General features: G+C 43.8%; 1 protein-coding gene across 1 annotated transcript in view; it reads right to left on the bottom strand.

The window, feature by feature from the left end:
- The window catches only part of VPS33A (VPS33A core subunit of CORVET and HOPS complexes), a 164,549-nt gene that overhangs the window by 34,724 nt on the left and 112,515 nt on the right, over positions 1-17,310 (bottom strand). The window contains exon 7 of the mRNA XM_086942966.1: positions 15,993-16,186. Coding sequence (XP_086799092.1) covers positions 15,993-16,186 — 194 coding nt within the window. The remainder of the gene's footprint in view (positions 1-15,992; positions 16,187-17,310) is intronic.

Genomic DNA, 17,310 nt, shown 5'->3' with positions numbered 1-17,310 from the left:
TCCCTGGCAGGTGTTCTCATTGGAATTGCCCACCTCCATATGCTCTGCGCTAGGTGAGAAAGCTGTAGAGAGGGAGTCCCTCCCTGTTTCTAGATATAATACATGGCTGTCATGTTGTCCGTCCAGATCAACACAGCTTTGTTGTATACATATTTTTGGAATGCTTTCAGTGCCAGAAATACTGCTAGCAACTCCAAGTGGTTGATATGCAGTGTCCTTTGCTTGACTGTCCAGCGTCCCTGGACTGTGTATTGATGTAGGTGGGCTCCCCAAACTGTCAGTGATGCATCCGCTGTTAATACTATTTGTGGAACTGGCTCTTGGAACAGTCGCCCCTTGGAAAGGTTTTGTGGGGTCCACCACTGCAGAGAGTTGTGAGTGCGACTGTCTACCAACACTACGTCTTTTAGTTGTCCTTGAGTTTGGTTCCACTGACGTGCTAGGCAATCTTGCAATAGACGCATTTGAAGTCGGGCATGAGGGACAATGAATATGCAGGAGGCCATCATGCCTATGAGCTGCATGAACACTCGAGCTGGTAAGGAGTATTGTGGCTGAAACTTTCGAATTAGAGTCTGCATGTTGGCTATCCTGACTGGATTTAGATATGCCTTTGCTACTGATGTATCTATTGTAGCTCCCAGATATTGTTGTATGTGGGAGGGTTGTAGATGAGATTTTGGGTAATTTATAGAAAAACCCAGACTGTGCAGCAGCTGGAGTGTTTGAGACGTATGGCTTGCACATTGGGCGTACGATTTGGCTTTTATGAGCCAATCGTGGAGGTATGGGAACACATGGATGTGTTGCTTCCTGAGGTGTGCTGCCACTACGGCTAGACATTTTGTGAACACTCTTGGGGCTGTAGTTACTCCAAAAGGGAGAACTTTGAACTGATAGTGTTGACCTTCTATTGTGAACCTGAGATATTTCCTGTGAGCTGGGTGTATAGGTATGTGAAAGTATGCGTCTTTGAGATCTAATGTGGCAAGGAAGTCGCCTTGCTGGAGCAGCGGGAGTACTTGTTGTAGAGTTATCATATGGAAGTGCTCTGACAGTATCTATTGGTTCAGAGGTCTGAGGTCTAGTATGGGTCTGAGCGACCCGTCCTTTTTGGGAATTAGGAAGTATAGAGAGTATACTCCTGTTCCTTGGTGTTGAGAAGGGACTGGCTCTATGGCGTCCTTTTGTAGCATGGATTGGACCTCTTGTTGTAACGGTGTTATGTATTCTTTGGAAATAGGACGGGGTTTGGGTGGTATGTTGGGTGGAGTAGAAGTGAGTTCTAGGCAATAACCATACTGGATAATTTGTCTCACCCACCTGTCTGTGGTAATTGCGTTCCAGACAAGTAGGAACTGGTTGATTCTGCCTTCGACTGGCGTTAGGTGGTCTGGAGGGAGTGTGATGAAGTCACTGTTTGGTGGCAGTGGAGGCTCGGGTGTTATTGCCTCCACATCCTCTGCCTTTGTTATTGTTGCCCCTATAACCTCCTCTATTGGAGCCTTTGTTAAAAGTGCTCTGGGTATTGGATTTGAGGGTAGAGGAGCTTTGTGATGTGTTGCTTCTTCCTGCACCTCTATATGAGGAGTGACGAAAGGAACCTCGATGTTGTTGGAACTGAAGTGCCCCCATTGATTTTGCAGTTTCAGTGTCCTTCTTCATTTTATCTAGAATGTTGTCTACTGCGGGGCCAAACAGGAAATCTTGGTTTACGGGTTGGTTGAGGATGGTGGTTTGCACTTCATTTTTAAAACCAGATATGCGTAGCCACGCGTGTCTGCGCAGTAGAACGCTGGAATTGATAGACCTGGCCGATGTATCGGCTGCGTCTAGCGCACATTTGATGGAGGCATTGGTAATGAACTTGCTTTCCTGAATGAGGTTGTTAGCCTGCACCTTAAAAGGTTCTGGTAGGTGTTGCATTAGACTTTCGAGCTGGTCGTAATGTGCTCTGTCGTATCTTGCTAGAAGAGCCTGTGTATTCGCAATTCTCCATGAGTTTGCGGCTTGTGAAGCTACCCTTTTCCCTGAGGCTTCTAGTATTTTAGATTCTTTATCAGGAGGGGAACATCTCCTGTTGTCTGTGAGTTGGTCCTTTTACGAGCATTTGCAACTACTAATGAATCTAAAGGCAACTGTTGTTTAATATAAGTAGGGTCTGCTGGGGCAGCCCTATATTTTTTCTCAATCCTCGGATTGAGCACCCTCGCCCTAGCAGGATCTTTAAATATGTCTGGCGCGTGCTTTTTTTTTTTTATGTTCAGAAAGATTTTATTAAATTTTAAGGCAAAAGGAAAACGAATAAATACAATACAAAAAAGAGGAGGGAAGTTACAAGCGTAAGCGATCAAATAACCAATATGAAGTGTAAACAATCATAATATGCAGAATTAACATATAATAATACAAAAGAATCGCAATTAAGGAGGAAGGGTAAGGATGAAGGGAGGAAGAGGGGATGGGAATAACATGTCATAGGAACGTGAATTCATAAACTACAGAGTTACAGTTAAAATGCAATGTAAAAATAGAACATAAGAAAAGGTATAACAATATCATTGCAAAACATATGAATCAATAGGTGACCAAAACGATTGAAATGATTGTGAATTATGAGTAACGCCTTTAAGAGAAAGCAGCAAAGGTAATCCATGACCACCAAGCATGAACTGAAAGAGAAGAAGCATCTTTCCAACAGAAAGTAATGGATTTTAAGGCAGCTGTGATTAGAAAATTAAACAATTTTGCCTCTGAGTCAGAAAGGGGGTGAGTTAGGGCAATCTATTTGCAAATTAAAAAATTAAAGGAAATATCATCTTGTAAAGGTAAAATTTTCAAAATTACATTCCATACTTCCAACCAAAATTTCATAATAACTGGACACTCAAATAACATATGGCGAAGTGAACCAGGGCTAGCGTTGCAGTGCCAACAAACATCAGAAAGTAACAGTTTTGCATGGAAAAGACGTGATGGAGTCCATAAAGTGTTGAATAAAATATAAGCATTGGTTTGATAAAGGGACACTGGGAGCCAGCCAGAGATACTGTCGAGCCATATAGAGGACCATGAGTCATCTGACAGGGAGATGGAAAGTTCATTGTTCCAAAACGACGAAATAATCTGGACATTGGAGCCCTGTGAGGAGGAAAGTTTCTTATAAAAAACAGAGACAGCTTTAGGGGAAGATGTTACAGCTGTGAGGTAAATTAATATGTCATTGGTGGTGGAGGAGGGAATACCATTGGGGAAGGAATCCAAAATTGAGTTACATAAAAATTGATATTTTACAAGGTCATCAGCTGGGATACCAAACTTTAACTGTAGCTGTTCAAAAGGAATAAAAGCATTACCATTAAATACATCTTTAAGATATAAAATTCCTCTTGAAATCCAAGAGGACCAGAAGGAAATGTTTCTGTTCAATTTAAAGAGCGCACTGTGCCATAAAGACAAGTGGACTGTGGAGAGTAGGGGTAATTCAAAATTAGAATCTAAGTCATTAATTATCAATCTCGATGACTTAATGATAGAGGAAAGATGAACAACCTTCGCTGTGGAGGACATTGACATCAATGAATGTAAAGAAAAGGGCCGTACAATGGATGCTTCAATATCCAACCAAATTGGAGGTTTTACCATATGTGAAGGATTAAACCAAAGGGCACTCTGCTTTAAGATGAAAGCTTTATGGTATAGGTGAAAATCTGGCAGGGAAAAACCAGCACGGGACTTAGGAATTTTTAACTTTTTATAAGCAATACGAGGGACTTTGTTAGACCAAAGGAATTTGGATAAGAGTGTGTCAATAGTTTTATAAAAACTGAGAGGAAATTGGGTGGGGATCATAGCTAAAGAATAAAAAACTTTAGGCGCTATATTCATTTTTATAGATTCCATTCTTCCCCACCAAGTGAGATGAAGAGCAGACCACTTGGACGTTTTGTTTTTAATGTAGTCAATTATGAAATCAGAGTTACGTTTTAATGTAGCTGGCAGCGATGAAGCAAATAGAATACCCAAATATTTAAGTTTGGTTGGCTGCCAAAGAATATCTGTGTTCTGGAGCATCTCTGAGGTACAAAACATATTTAAAGGAAAAAATTCAGTCTTGCTAACATTTAATTTGTAACCTGAAACCATAGAGTATTGAGCAATAATGTCTAATAGGGAAGGTACAGAAGAAAGAGGGTTATTAATAAATAATAAAACATCATCCGCATAGGCTAAAGTTTTTACCATAACATCATTGATTACGATACCCTGAACGTCATCACAAAGGCGAATATAATTAAGAAAAGGTTCAATACCTAAAAGAAACAACAGTGGAGAAAGGGGACAACCTTGCCTAGTTCCTCTAAAGAGAGGAAATTGAGTAGAAATTTGACCATTAATGAACAAACGAGCAGTCGGGGCAAAATATAAAGCAGAAATCATACGAATAAAAGGGGCACCAAAATCAAAAGACAATAAAGTTTTAAATAAAAATTGCCAGTGAATCTTGTCAAATGCTTTTTCTGCATCTAAGGCCATCACTCCTGCAGGAGAAGTAAGGTGAGAGCTTTGTTCAATAATATGTAGTAGAGTTCTAGTGTTATTAGCGGAATATCTATTTTTCATGAAACCAGATTGATCTGGGTGAATAATGGAATGGAGGACAGGAGCTAATCTAGTGGCAAGGATTTTCGCATAAAGCTTACAGTCCTGATTTATTAGGGAAATAGGGCGATAGTTAGAAACTAAGGTAGGATCTTTATCAGGCTTGGGCAGAACAATGATTAAGGCATCTGTAAAGGATCCTGAGATAGTACCAGTGGAACTAAAGTGAGAGAAAAGGGTATGCAAATAAGGGAGAAGATGAGATTGGAATTCTTTGTAAAATTCTGCTGGGATACCATCCGGACCTGGGGATTTATTCTTGGGAAGTGACTTAATGGCAAGCATAATTTCGTCAGACGTAATTGGAGAGTCTAGACCTGTTTTATCTGATAAGGAAATATGGGGTAAATTGCACTTATTTAAAAAAGAATCAATTAAAGATTCAGAGCAGGTGTCAGGTTTACTATAAAGGGTTGAATAAAAACGTAAAAATTCTTGCACAATATCATTATGAGAAATAGCCACTTTGCCTTGAGATCCTCGTATTGAGGTAATCTGAGTCTTATCTCTTTTAATTCGCAAGTAATTAGCAAGGAGTTTTCCAGATCTGTTAGTATTAATACGAAATTTAGCATTTGACTTGGAAAGTTGGACTCCTGCTCTCTGACTAAGGATGGCATTAAATTCATAACGGAGTTTTTGAAGTGTAAATTTGTACTGGGGGTCATTAGAAGAGATAAACAAACGTTCAAATTTAGCAATTTGCTTTTTCAAATGCTTAATATTAGCGTTAAATTGTTTGTTTTCATGAGCCATTATGGAAATAGTGGTACCTCTAATGTAGGCCTTAAATGTATCCCATCTGGTGACAATAGATGTGGAATCTTCAGGGTTGAATAAAAAATAGTCTTGTATAGCCTGCAATAGTTTAGGTTTATGCTTATCAGTAAGGACAATGCTCGAGTTCATACGCCATCTATTTTGTTTAGTAAAAGTAGTAGAGATATTTAAGACAAAAGAAATTAAAGCATGGTCTGAAATATCTATAGTGCCTATAACAGGATTTGTAGCAGACTGAAGTAGGGAAGGTGAAATCAAAAAATAATCAATTCTCGAATGAGAATTATGGGGATTAGAGAAAAAGGAAAACCATTTTTCAGTGGGAAAATGTAGTCTCCATACATCAGCCAGTTTGGTTGTACTTAGGAAAGATTTAAAAGCATGAAAAACTTTAGGGGGTCTAAACTTGGTAGTAGAAAGTCTATCAAGTAGCGGATCAATGATAACATTAAAATCCCCTCCAACAATCAAAGGAACTTGTCCCAACTTTAAAACTTCTGTAGCTAAGTTAGACCAAAACAAAGGATCATCAGCTGTGGGGCCATAGATATTAAGTAAAAAGAAGGTAGAATCATGAATTTTAACTTTAACAACAATAAATCTACCTTCTGTATCCGTGAATTTATTGATAATCTGACAGTGTAATCTCTTTGCAAAGAAAATTGCAACCCCATTTTTTTTACCAAGGGCAGGTGATGAAACTATAGTGTCTACCCACTTTTTTTTCATATATTGTAAAATGCTATCATCAACATGTGTTTCTTGAATAAAACATATATCAGCTTTAGAATCACCAAAGTAGTCTAAAATTTTCGTTCTTTTAACTGGATGTCGTAAACCTTTAACATTAAGAGAAACAATTTTAACATCATGAATAGTAGCCATGAAGAAGTAAAATGAGGATGAAAAGAGGAGTGGAAAGAAGAGAAGAGAGAACACAGCCATGGAAGAAAAGTAACTCTATGTAGAAAGCCAGAGAAGGTAGGGAAGGACACAAAAGGAAGAAACAGAAAAGGAAGAAAAAGCAACAAACAGGGTACATAAATAAGGACACAGAGACGCACACCCGTTCCACAAGCATGGCCAAAAACCGTTGGAGCCCATGAAGAAAAAGGAATCGCCAGGAATGCTCAAATTAAATGCGTTCAGGTAATAGGAGCTTGAGTATCCATTGATGGCGACGACGAAGCTTCTTGGTCCAGAAAAAGTCTTAAGTCTTCAGGACGGTGAAAAGATTTTGAAAAGTTGTCTTTCCAAACTCGCATTGTAGACGGATCAAATAGACCATACTTAAAACCATGGCTTTTCAATTGTGGACGCAGAGAGGAAAATTCCTTGCGAATAGCGACCGTTTCTTTAGCAAAGTCTTGATGGATAAATATTTTGGAACCATTTACCAGAAGCGAAGGAATGTCTCTGGCTGCTTTCCTTATGAGGACCAAGTGATGGTGACGCAAGACCTTGAAAATCACCTGCCTGGGTTTAGTATGGCGTGGATTCCTGTGTGAGGGAATTCTATGCGCTTTGTCCACTTCAAATTTTTCCGGTAATTTGAGATTTAGAAGACCAGGCAGCAAAGATTCCAAGTATAAGCAACAGTCAGAGCCCTCAATTTCCTCAGGCAGATTAAAAATGCAGAGGTTATATTATCTATTACGGTTCTCCAATTCCAATAATTGGTTATGCATTGGTACTATCTGAGCCATCAAAGGTGTAAAAGCGTCGAGTTTGGTTTTATTGTCCTGAATTTTAATAGTGTTATCGGAAACTTTCATGGACATGGACGCCATATCTTTTTGAACATTTTTCACTTCGTTTGCAATAGTATCAGTGTTCATGCGGAGCGCTTTAATTTCCTCCAGTATCAGAGTAAGTGAAGGTTCAGAGGTTTCAACAACCGTAGACTTTTTTGGGGGAGGAGACACCTGCTGCTTCCTTTTGTTGACATTAGAATTTTTATTATCCATCTTGAAGAGGAAAAACACTTTTTGCGTCAGAAAATGTAAAATACCAAATTCTCCTCAAAAATTTAATAAATATGAGGGAAAAGGGTATTAAAAGCTCCAGAAGCACTTGAACACAAGGCAGTGCAGGAGTTAATGTGAGCCGTGGGAGTGGCTAGGCCCAAGCCAGGCCCTTTCTTGAGAAGTGCACCGCCCCCTGAGCTGAGGTAATCGGCTGACTCGGAGCAGGGGAGAGGAACCAGGAAGCAGGCAGAGGGGTCCCCACACGATGAAAACGCCCCAAATTGACTGGAAAGGTAGGGGGCCGGTAAAGAATGCTAGCGCTGCGCTTAGAAAGCAAACCTTGAGGCAAAATCGTCGTAAATCAGCATATTAGGCTGACGAGATTACGGAGCTCCGGTGGCGGCGGCCATCTTGTCGACGCGCTCGCGCGTCTCACGTCTGGCGCGTGCTTTAAGACCCCTTTAAGCATAGGAAGTGCACACAGTAAGCGCGAGGCAAGCTGGCTCACTACAGAAGTGTTTTGACATTTTTTTCTGAAGTGGGGAAAGTGTCAAATAAAAGTTCCTCCTCTATAGGGTCAGTGTGCATGTCAACCTTGTGATATTTTGCTGCCCTGTCTAGAAGTTGATTAAACATGATAGTATTGTCTGTAGGCGACGGTTTTGTAGGGTATGGGGAAGTGTCTGGGATGGGTTGCGCTTTGTTAGGATCATTTTGGTCATCCCGTGTATCATCTTGTGGATCAGGATCCCCTGGTTCATCATAAGTGTACTGAGGATCTTCCCCCATGTCCTCTCCCTCATTGTAATCAGAATGTGTGGGAGAGTAAGGTACAAAAGGCATATCAGGAAAAAAGGAGGAGGAGTAAAAGGTCTTGAGGGAGATGTCCCAAAGTCTTTTTTCTTTGTAGGAACAGGAGAAGGAGTGTCTTGTGGTAAGGGCCTCTTCTTTCGGTGGTAAACTACCACGTGTCCTGTTTCAGGGTCTATATATAATTTTGGTTGCTCTTGAGTCACCGGATCTGGATGGAAGAGTTCTTCCTCGACAGTCCGTGGCTTTGGCGTGGAAGGCTTTGGTTTATTGACTTGTTTTGGAGTCGTTGGCTCGAGGGCCTTTGGTGTTGGAGCTCCTATCGGGTCGGTAACCTGTTTTGGTTCGACAACTTTTTTCTTTTCAGCGTCCTTTTTGGGATCAGCGCACTTTTTAGGGTCGACGACTGCCTTCGGGTCGACGGGAGTTCTTGGTTCGGTACGTTTTTTGTCCGAAGCAAGGGGTTTTTTCGGGTAGATTGCCTTTTTTGTGTGATCGGCATCTTTTTTAGGATCGTCTCCTTTGTTCGGATCGACAACCTTTTTGGCCTCGACGACCTTCTTCGGTACCGAGGTTTTCGGTTCAGAGGGCTTCTTGGGCTCGACTACGCTCTTTGGTGCCGAGTTTTTTGGTGCAGAGGGCTTCTTGGGCTCGTTGACCTTCTTCGGGTGTACGCCCTTCGGATCGATGACCTTCGTCTTCGGGTCGATTACCTTTGGGTGGACCACCCTCTTTTGTTCTGCGCCTTTCGGGTCGACTAGCTTTTTCGGTTCAACTACCTTTGGCTGGAAAGCTCTATTTGGCTCGATGTCTTTTTTCGGGCCTGGTCTACCGGAAGGTGTGTGTTTAGGCTTTGGAACCGAGCTGAGAGGTGGGGTCTCTCCGAAGGAATATCTCTATCTTGGCTAAGGCCTTTCGGCGATGCTTCGACCGAAGCCTTGACTTTTGGGCTGAGTGGAGTGGGGGGCTGAGTACTCTCGGTTTGCCCCGGCGTCATCTGGTCATCGGAGTCCGATTAGTCCTCAACGGTGACTATCTCTAGATCGGAGCCGGCGGCTTCGGGGAGATCTTGTTAGTCTTCGAAGATATTCTCCTGTTCGGCTGCTGACTTCTGCATCTCTTGCCTGGCAGCCCGTCGATTCCTGATGGTTTTCTTGGATCGTAATTGGGCACACACTGGGCAATTTTCTTCTTTGTGTTCAGGTAACAAACACTTGTTGCATACTGTATGCTTGTTAGTATGCGGGAATTTGGAGTGGCATTTTGGGCACCTTTTAAATAGACTCCTATCCATCGACGAAAGTCGCACTTGGCGTCGATAAGGCCCAACAGCCCGCGTCGACGACCGGATCAAGGTGAAAAGTTTAATGGAGTCGAGTGGTACCAAGCGAGAACAATACCGTCGAGTTCGAAGGCCTTTTAGCCTTAGAAAGTAGTTCGTTTCGATTCCGAAGTTGGAGTATAGGAAATAACATCCGAGCCAAATGGCAGAAAAAAACAATCTAAGGATGGAGTAGATGCCCATGCGCACTGTAGTCCAAGGGAGGAATCACCTATCTCGTGATACTTTGAAGACTCTTCCAAGACAACAAGGTGCAATCATCCGGACCCAACACTAGGCGGCGATCTATGCTAAGATATGAATTCAGCAGCCCACATGCCTCGAACATAAAGTTCCCTGTGCCAATTCGAATGCTCCAGTCAAAAAACATATTTCGCTTTTGACATGCGGTCCTAATTAGAACTAGGGCTGGGCGTAGTTTGCGAAGTAGCGCTTTGAGAAGCTACCCGAAGGGCACTCACTACGCGAGCTACACGTAGCACTACGCGAACTGCGTAGTAGCATGTTCGCACTGTGCAAGATGCCGTTTTCAATGATTGCACAGTGTGGACAAGCATCTGGCACTATGCAATCATTGAAAACGGCATCTTGCACAGTGCAAGCTGTAGTTTTCTGCCACCCGAGGAGATTTTTCCTCGAGCGGCAGCTTACTCAACGCAGACTGGTAGTTTCTCATCGCGAGCGGTCGCGAGCATACGCGAACACTAGCAATCAGAAAACAGACCTCCCCGCGTTGAGAATCTCGCAGGGAGGTTTATTTTCCACGCTCGCGATCGGCAACTTGATGTTGCTGATCGCGAACAAGGAAAAAGTCTCGCCAGGATGTAATTTTGCTTGCTCGCGGTTGCCAACTTGACGTTGAGGACCGCTAGCAAGCAAAAAATGACCGCTGCACTACGCTATGCGTGTTCGCACTGTGCTATGTGCAGCTCGCGTAGTGCGAAGTTGCGCAAACTTCGCAAAGTATGCGAGCGTAGTGCTTTGCCCAGGCCTAATTAGAACTACCTAGTGGCGGATGGGGATGCGGTGGGTTTAGGGATATGTGCCTTTGTTACAGGAATAATGTCTAAACCCATTGAAATTTGCCAATTTGGGTAAGCAACGCACACCATAACTCACATGGTTTTTCTCTTTATTACCTGTTCATGTTACGTAGCATGGCGAACAGCATGAGTTATAGAGTGCTTTTTCAGTACATTTCTATTATTTATTTATTTTATATAATGCACTTATTTCCCAATCCTCGATTCACATGGTGCCTTTAGCTGTGAACTGCAGGGGTTTGCCAAAGGGTCTGGCCTGCAGTAAGGCCCTGGGGCTAGCCTAGGTTTATTAGTGACCTTTCTAGCTTTCATGTTCTATTCAATGGTTTGATGGCTGATGAACTCCCAATACGTCAAAGTCCTTGCTTCTTTTTCATCTCATGCCCCCTAAAGGCACTGAATTTCCTCCTCCTGCTCCAGTGTTGCTGAACTTGAAGATACTGGGAAGTTATGGCTACCTGCCTGCGCCATCCTGTCCAGGTTTTAATACTGTGAGGCCAATCAACTACTATTCTTGTCTCCTGATGCTTAGAACATGGGGCCACAAAAACAGCCATTTTTTCTAGAGGAAAGCAGGCAGCCACTTAGCACCTCCAAATGTAAAATAGCCAGTGGACGCCACAGAAATGTCAGCCCTCAATGCTCAATCAATCAAGATTTTGTAAAGCGTGGCTACTCACCTGTGAGGGTCTCAAGGTGCTGGGGTAAAATGGAGGGGGGGGGCAGTCGAGCGGGGGGGGGGGGACTGCTGATCCTCCTAGGTGTGGAGGTTCAGTCGAAGAGCCAAGTCTTGAGATCCTTCCTGAATTGGGTCAGCGGCGGGATTGCCTGAAGTGGAGAGGCATGGTGTTCCAAGTCTTGGCGAGGTAGGAGAATAATCTTCCTCCGGTTATGGTCTTGTGAATCTGTGGGACACTGGCCAGGGTAAGTTCGACAGAGGAAAGTTGTTTGGTGATTGCATAGAATGAGAGGCAATGGTTTATATATGCTGGTCCTGCATCGTGGAGAGTTTTGTAGGCATATGTGAGGGGCTTGAAGTGATTCTCTTGTTGACTGGGAGCCAGTGGAATTGTCGGAGGTGTTATGTTATGTGGCTGCGGCGGGGAATGTCGAGGACCAGTCTGGCTGTGGCATTTTGTACGTTCTGAAGTTTCCTGAGCTGTTTCTGACTCCTCACTCTCGATGACCAGACAAGTCAACGCCGTCTCATCATCATGCTTCAACATCCTACGCATGCTCAAAAAAACATTTCGCTGGATCCCCACCGAAACAAGAAAAACGGTCACCCACGCACTGGTTACAAGCCGTCTGGACTACGGAAACACCCTTTACGCCGGTACCACCGCAAAACTGCAGAAAAAACTCCAACGCATCCAAAATGCTTCAGACAGACTCATACTAGACATCCCCCGCACAGACCACATCTCCGTTCACCTGAAAGACCTTCACTGGCTCCCCGTCATCAAGAGGATAACGTTCCGCCTCCTCACCCACGCACACAAAGCCCTATACGAACTTGGACCTGATTGTCTCAACACGCGCCTTTCCTTTTACACCCCCAACCGCCAGCTGCGTTCGTCCAACCAAGCCCTCGCCGCTATCCCGCGCATCCACAAAGTCACCATGGGGGGGGAAGATCCTTCTCCTACTTAGCGGCCAAAACCTGGAATTCCCTTCCCATCCACCTCCGCCTTACTCAAAACCACCTAGCCTTCAGAAAACAGCTTAAAACCTGGATATTCGATAAGTAAACCTCCCCCCCCTTCCTCAAGCGCCTTGAGACCCCCTGGGTATGTAGTGCGCTATATAAATTCTGACTTGACTTGATGAGTGCAAGGGTGACCGGCTTTCTGGATTCCGTAGGGATCCATCTGAAAGTCTTTCAAAGCAGGCAGAGCTTATGGAAGTAGGATAAGGAAACAGCGTTGATTGGTGGTTCATTGTGAGCGAGGAGTCCAGTATGATGTCGAGGTTATGTGCGTGGTTTGTGGGGGTGGGAGGAGTTCCCAGTGCGGCGGGCCACCAGGAGTCATCCGAGGCTTAGGGGGCGGGTCCCAGGCTGAGTACTTCCGTCTTGTCCGAGTTGAGCTTGAGGCAGCTGTCTTTTAGCCAGGGGGCAACGGCCTTTATCCCGCTGTGAAAGAGGATTCTGTCAGCTGTGGGTTCATTGGTGAGGGAGTGGATCAGCTGGGTGTCGTTAGCGTAGGAGACAATGAAAAATTACAAATGGCACAAAACAGCAGACCAAGGTCAAGCACAATAGTTCCGTCTGTTCCAAAATATCAGTTGGTGAAACCACTTCCAACATCCGCTGCTCAAGGATGTATAAATTATAAGATATACAAAACCAAAAGGAAGGTGCACTCCAACGAAGTCAATTGCACGAAGGAATATTTAGAAATTGTCTCTTCTATATTTAAATCTTTTGTTTTTTTCTTTGAATAAGGGCACAGCCAACGCGTTTCATTCCCCTAGTGCCACGGGAACTTCATCAGGGCATAAATATTGATTGCATAAGTAGTGTAATCCTGGTGCACGTGATAAGATTTTTTAGAAGGCGATCGTGCCGGGTGTAGCGTCCTGGACTATTAAATTCTAAAGCAATTCCGGAGGTACCACGTCAGTATTCCCTCACTCAGTATTTAAAATAGGCAAGGGTTTTCTTTTTAAACGGGTCACTTGTAATCACCAATACAATTTGGTTTTGTATAGCGTAGGAGACAATGTTGAGTCAGGGGTTTCTGTTGATGGCTGCGAGGGGGCAATGTAGATGTTGAAGAGGGTGGGGCTCAAGGAGGAGCCCTGGGGCACTCCACAGCTGATCTCTGTAGATTCTGAGAGGAACTGAGGTAGTCGGACTATGTTCGGCCAGTAAGGAATGAGTCGCTCCAGTCCAGGGCCTTGTCATGGATGCTGGCATTGTGGAATCTCATGATTAGGGTGCGGATGGAAATGGGATCGAAGGCGGCCAAGATAAGGATGAGGGCTGCCGTTTCGCCCTGGTCGAGGAGGGAGCAGATGTTGTCAGTGGAAGCAAGGAGTGTGGTCTCAGTGCTGTGGTTACTTCGAAAGCTGGATTCAGAGATGTCCAGGATGTTGTTCTCTTCGATGACCTTGGCTGGGAAGGGGAGGAGGGAGATGGGTCTGAATTTCTTTAGGAAGATGGCTTCTTCAGCAGGGGGTTGATCTTGGAGTGTTTCCAGTCGTTCGGGATGGTGGCGGTTTTGATGGAGCAGTTGATGGCGTGGCGAAGCTCTGGGGCGATGTAGGTGGCTGCTCTATGGATGATGTGATATGGGCATGGGTCCGATGGGGCTCCAGAGTGGATGCTCTTCATGGTTTCGAGTGTGTCATTTGTGGTAAGCAGAGTCCAGTTGAGCACGGTCTGTTGGGGTGCGGCAAGGTTGCGTTCAGTGTTGACGGGCGTTTTGGCAGGGTCTTGAGTGTCGAAGCGGTCATAGATTTGCCTGATCTTGTGGTGGAAGAAGGTGCAGAGTTCTTGTGAGTGTGGGAAGTCTGGTCTCGCTGTTGGGCCTGGCAAACTCCTTGGCAATGGCATAGAGTCCCTTGTTACTGTGCGTTGCCGTTGATTCTGTCTTGGAGGGCCATTTTATTTGTGGTTTTGAGAAAGTGGGGGTGTGCGTTGATAGCGGTTTTGATGGTTGCGGGAGTTTCTGGGGTTTTATTGTTCCGCCATCACTTCGAGTCGTATGCAGGTGCGTCTGGATTCGTGGAGGGCGGGAGTGAACCAGCTGGCTTTCTTGGAGTGCTGCTTGCCTGGTGCCTTCTTAAGGGGTGCCAGAGTGTTGACTCAGTTGGAGATCCATTGGTGAAGGTTGGTTGCTGAGGTGTTGGTGTCTGTTGAGGTTGGCAGTGTGGTAGTGCTGAGGAAGGCAATGAGAAGTTCTTCTGTAGCCTTGTTCCAGCTATGACTGGTTCGGTGAGGGCGCTGGTGAACAGTGGGAGAAGTCAAAGGGGAAGTGCATGCAGTGTTGGTCGGTCGAGAGGAGTTAGTATGTGTGACTATAGGTGATGTTCCAACTGGTGGAGAAGATCGGACAGAGCGTGTGTCTGGCTGTGTGGGTTGGAGCGGTGCCTAGCTGCTTGAGTTCAATATTGGCAAGGTTCTCCAGAAGGGATGTGGTGTTCTGTCACTGGGTTTTTCCAGTTGGAAGTTGAGGTCAACAAGTAGGATGCAATCCTACTAGATGTCCCGATGCATCAGACTCACAAGAGGGTCCATGGGTGTTGAATGGACCCCTTTTTATAAATGCTGACCTAGAGCACTCCCAGCTGGTCTTTCTCATGTATATATTTGTAATTTTTCCTTTTTTTTTTTTTAGAGTGTTGAGAGTCCATGGACCAAACCTCAAATTGTAGTGCCACTCTAGAGACCACAAAACTATTCCACGGACACAGTACACCCAGTTGACTCCAACAGTCTGTGCCCTTGAAAACTAGATTGAGGATGTGGATGCCATTTTAGATGTACTTGGTCCATGGCCTTAAAAAAATAGTCCTTTGACATCTGTATAGAATTTCTTTTTTTGGGGGGGGGGCGCTCTTCGAGGGTCTCCCTACTATGTCTTTCTTAACCTGCCCCCCCCCCCTCTACCCCCCCCCCCCATTTTATATCTCCCTGGGCACAGGGACTATGCCTTGCGTCCTGAAATTACAGCTGCTAGAATAATTGTACTTCTGTGGCCAGCCAATCAGAGTTATTACGTGTCACAGCATTGGTTTTGTGTCTGCAGACCTAAAGTGGTCGACCAGAGGCAAAAACTCTCCTTGACTAATGGAAGTCCTTTGTTTTCTGAATTTAAGTTCGTGCACCATGTAACCCAACTTCTGTGGATATAAATGGCACAGGTGTACTAAAGTGTAAACCTTTTCAAGGTTACCCGACAACTTATTTACACACTTATATCTTACAAACTTCTGAACAAATTTACCCCACACCAATAAAAGCACACTCTGAGTAAAGTCCTAGTTTCATGCCAAGTTAGGTTAAAATCACTGAGCAGTTTTGGCTGTAGGGGCACAACACAACCTTTGGAACCCCCTTAATTTTTTTGCCTGTATGGATCTTCACAAAAATTGTAATGCCGGAATTTATATGCCTATGCCAAGTGATGTCCAGATTTAATGCAGATCTGGCCATGTGGGTCAAATGTTAAAGGCAAATCAAAAATGCCTTTACAATGAAAACTGCGGATGAACCCTACAGAGTGGAGATATTTAACTTTTCTTAAATATGGCTTCTCAGTTTTAATTTTGCCAATAAATCAAATACTATTATGTTATCTATGTTGAGATCTTGCACTGAGAGGTGTATTGCTGTATTAGAAATAAATAAAAAAAGAGCAGACACTAATTCTGTTACTTCACCTCAAAAGCTGCTGATATGACTTTAGCTTTCCTGCTCAACACTGGACCCACGGCGTTGAAGTTTTTATCTCTAATCTCGGCGTAGAGCTCCTCTGCAGAATTCAACTGAAGTTTCTTCGGCTCAGTGGGAAGCTCCTTGCTCCCATCACCTTGCTTTTTGGGTGCAAACTTTTCTGGTGGTAGTTTCACATGGGCTGCAACAAACATGAGCTTTCAAATAAGTAATTATTAAACATACAATTGAAGATACAAGTAGAAAAGAGCAGTAATAATAATAATAACCTATGAAAAAAATGCTCTAGATATAGATATAAAAATTGCTGCACTCTGGTACCCACAGAGCTCACATTCAATTTACAAATCATCATATCTGTGAGAAGGAGAAAACTCCATCCACTAACAAGGTCCCAGGGAATTGGAGGCTACTTGTCTGCAGAAGAGATCCAATAAAATACATATTCAATTCATTTTTCAAAAAGCATGCTCTTTAAATGGGTTCTGCTTTATCCCCACTTTACCGGTATGTACACCCACAAAACAACGTCCTGAAGTTTGAAATAAACAAATGTTCTACTTTGTGACCTATGGATCCCTATACAGTGCTATTTTTTTAAACAAACTTTGCATTCCTTCTGTCAAGATAGTACTGGGTTATAACTAAGGCTTTCGGGTTTCATTTTTTAAACTGATTTTTACAGATAAATGCAGACAGAAAACAATGTGTTCCGGTCTGTATTTATCCACTGTGACTTTTGCTGGGGCTTTATGGACTGTGTTATAGAGAGTAGTGCAATGTATATTTAACATAAACATGACTTTTTTACATCAGAAAACCAACACACAAGAATCGCTCAAGGCTATTATTAATGGCTGTGACATGAGACGAGCCCCATGCCCCACCCTCGCAAAACAGGGTGAACTGAAATACGAGTTCATCCCAGCTCCAAAATGTAGCATCACTACTCTCTCATGTAGTATCGGTACCAAATTATTGTGTCTGGTACCGGAGTTGTATGTCGCTTAGGTGTCGCGGACACAATCCTGTCACCATTTTGAGAATTATTGCCCACAGATTCTTGATCTACCGGTTTCAGTTCCATCAATATCATGTCCCAGCATTACGCAATGGGGTATTTGGGCAGGCCAGCTATCTCTTCCCTGTGTAGAGCCGTGCTTTCTGCCTGCGCCCATACCACCATTGAATTTTTCCAGTTGTTGAGGGCAGGGGGGCAGGGGGTGGGAGGTTTTGTATTTCCATCGTTTAGTGATTAGCCTTTTAGCAACTATAAGGCCTTAATCTGTAAACCTAGAAGTGACT

This window comes from Lissotriton vulgaris, chromosome 11 (assembly GCF_964263255.1).
Source record: "Lissotriton vulgaris chromosome 11, aLisVul1.2, whole genome shotgun sequence".
Classification (NCBI taxonomy): Eukaryota; Metazoa; Chordata; class Amphibia; order Caudata; family Salamandridae; genus Lissotriton; species Lissotriton vulgaris.
Note: the sequence above shows the minus strand (reverse complement) of the source record. Positions and strands in the feature narration are given on the sequence as shown.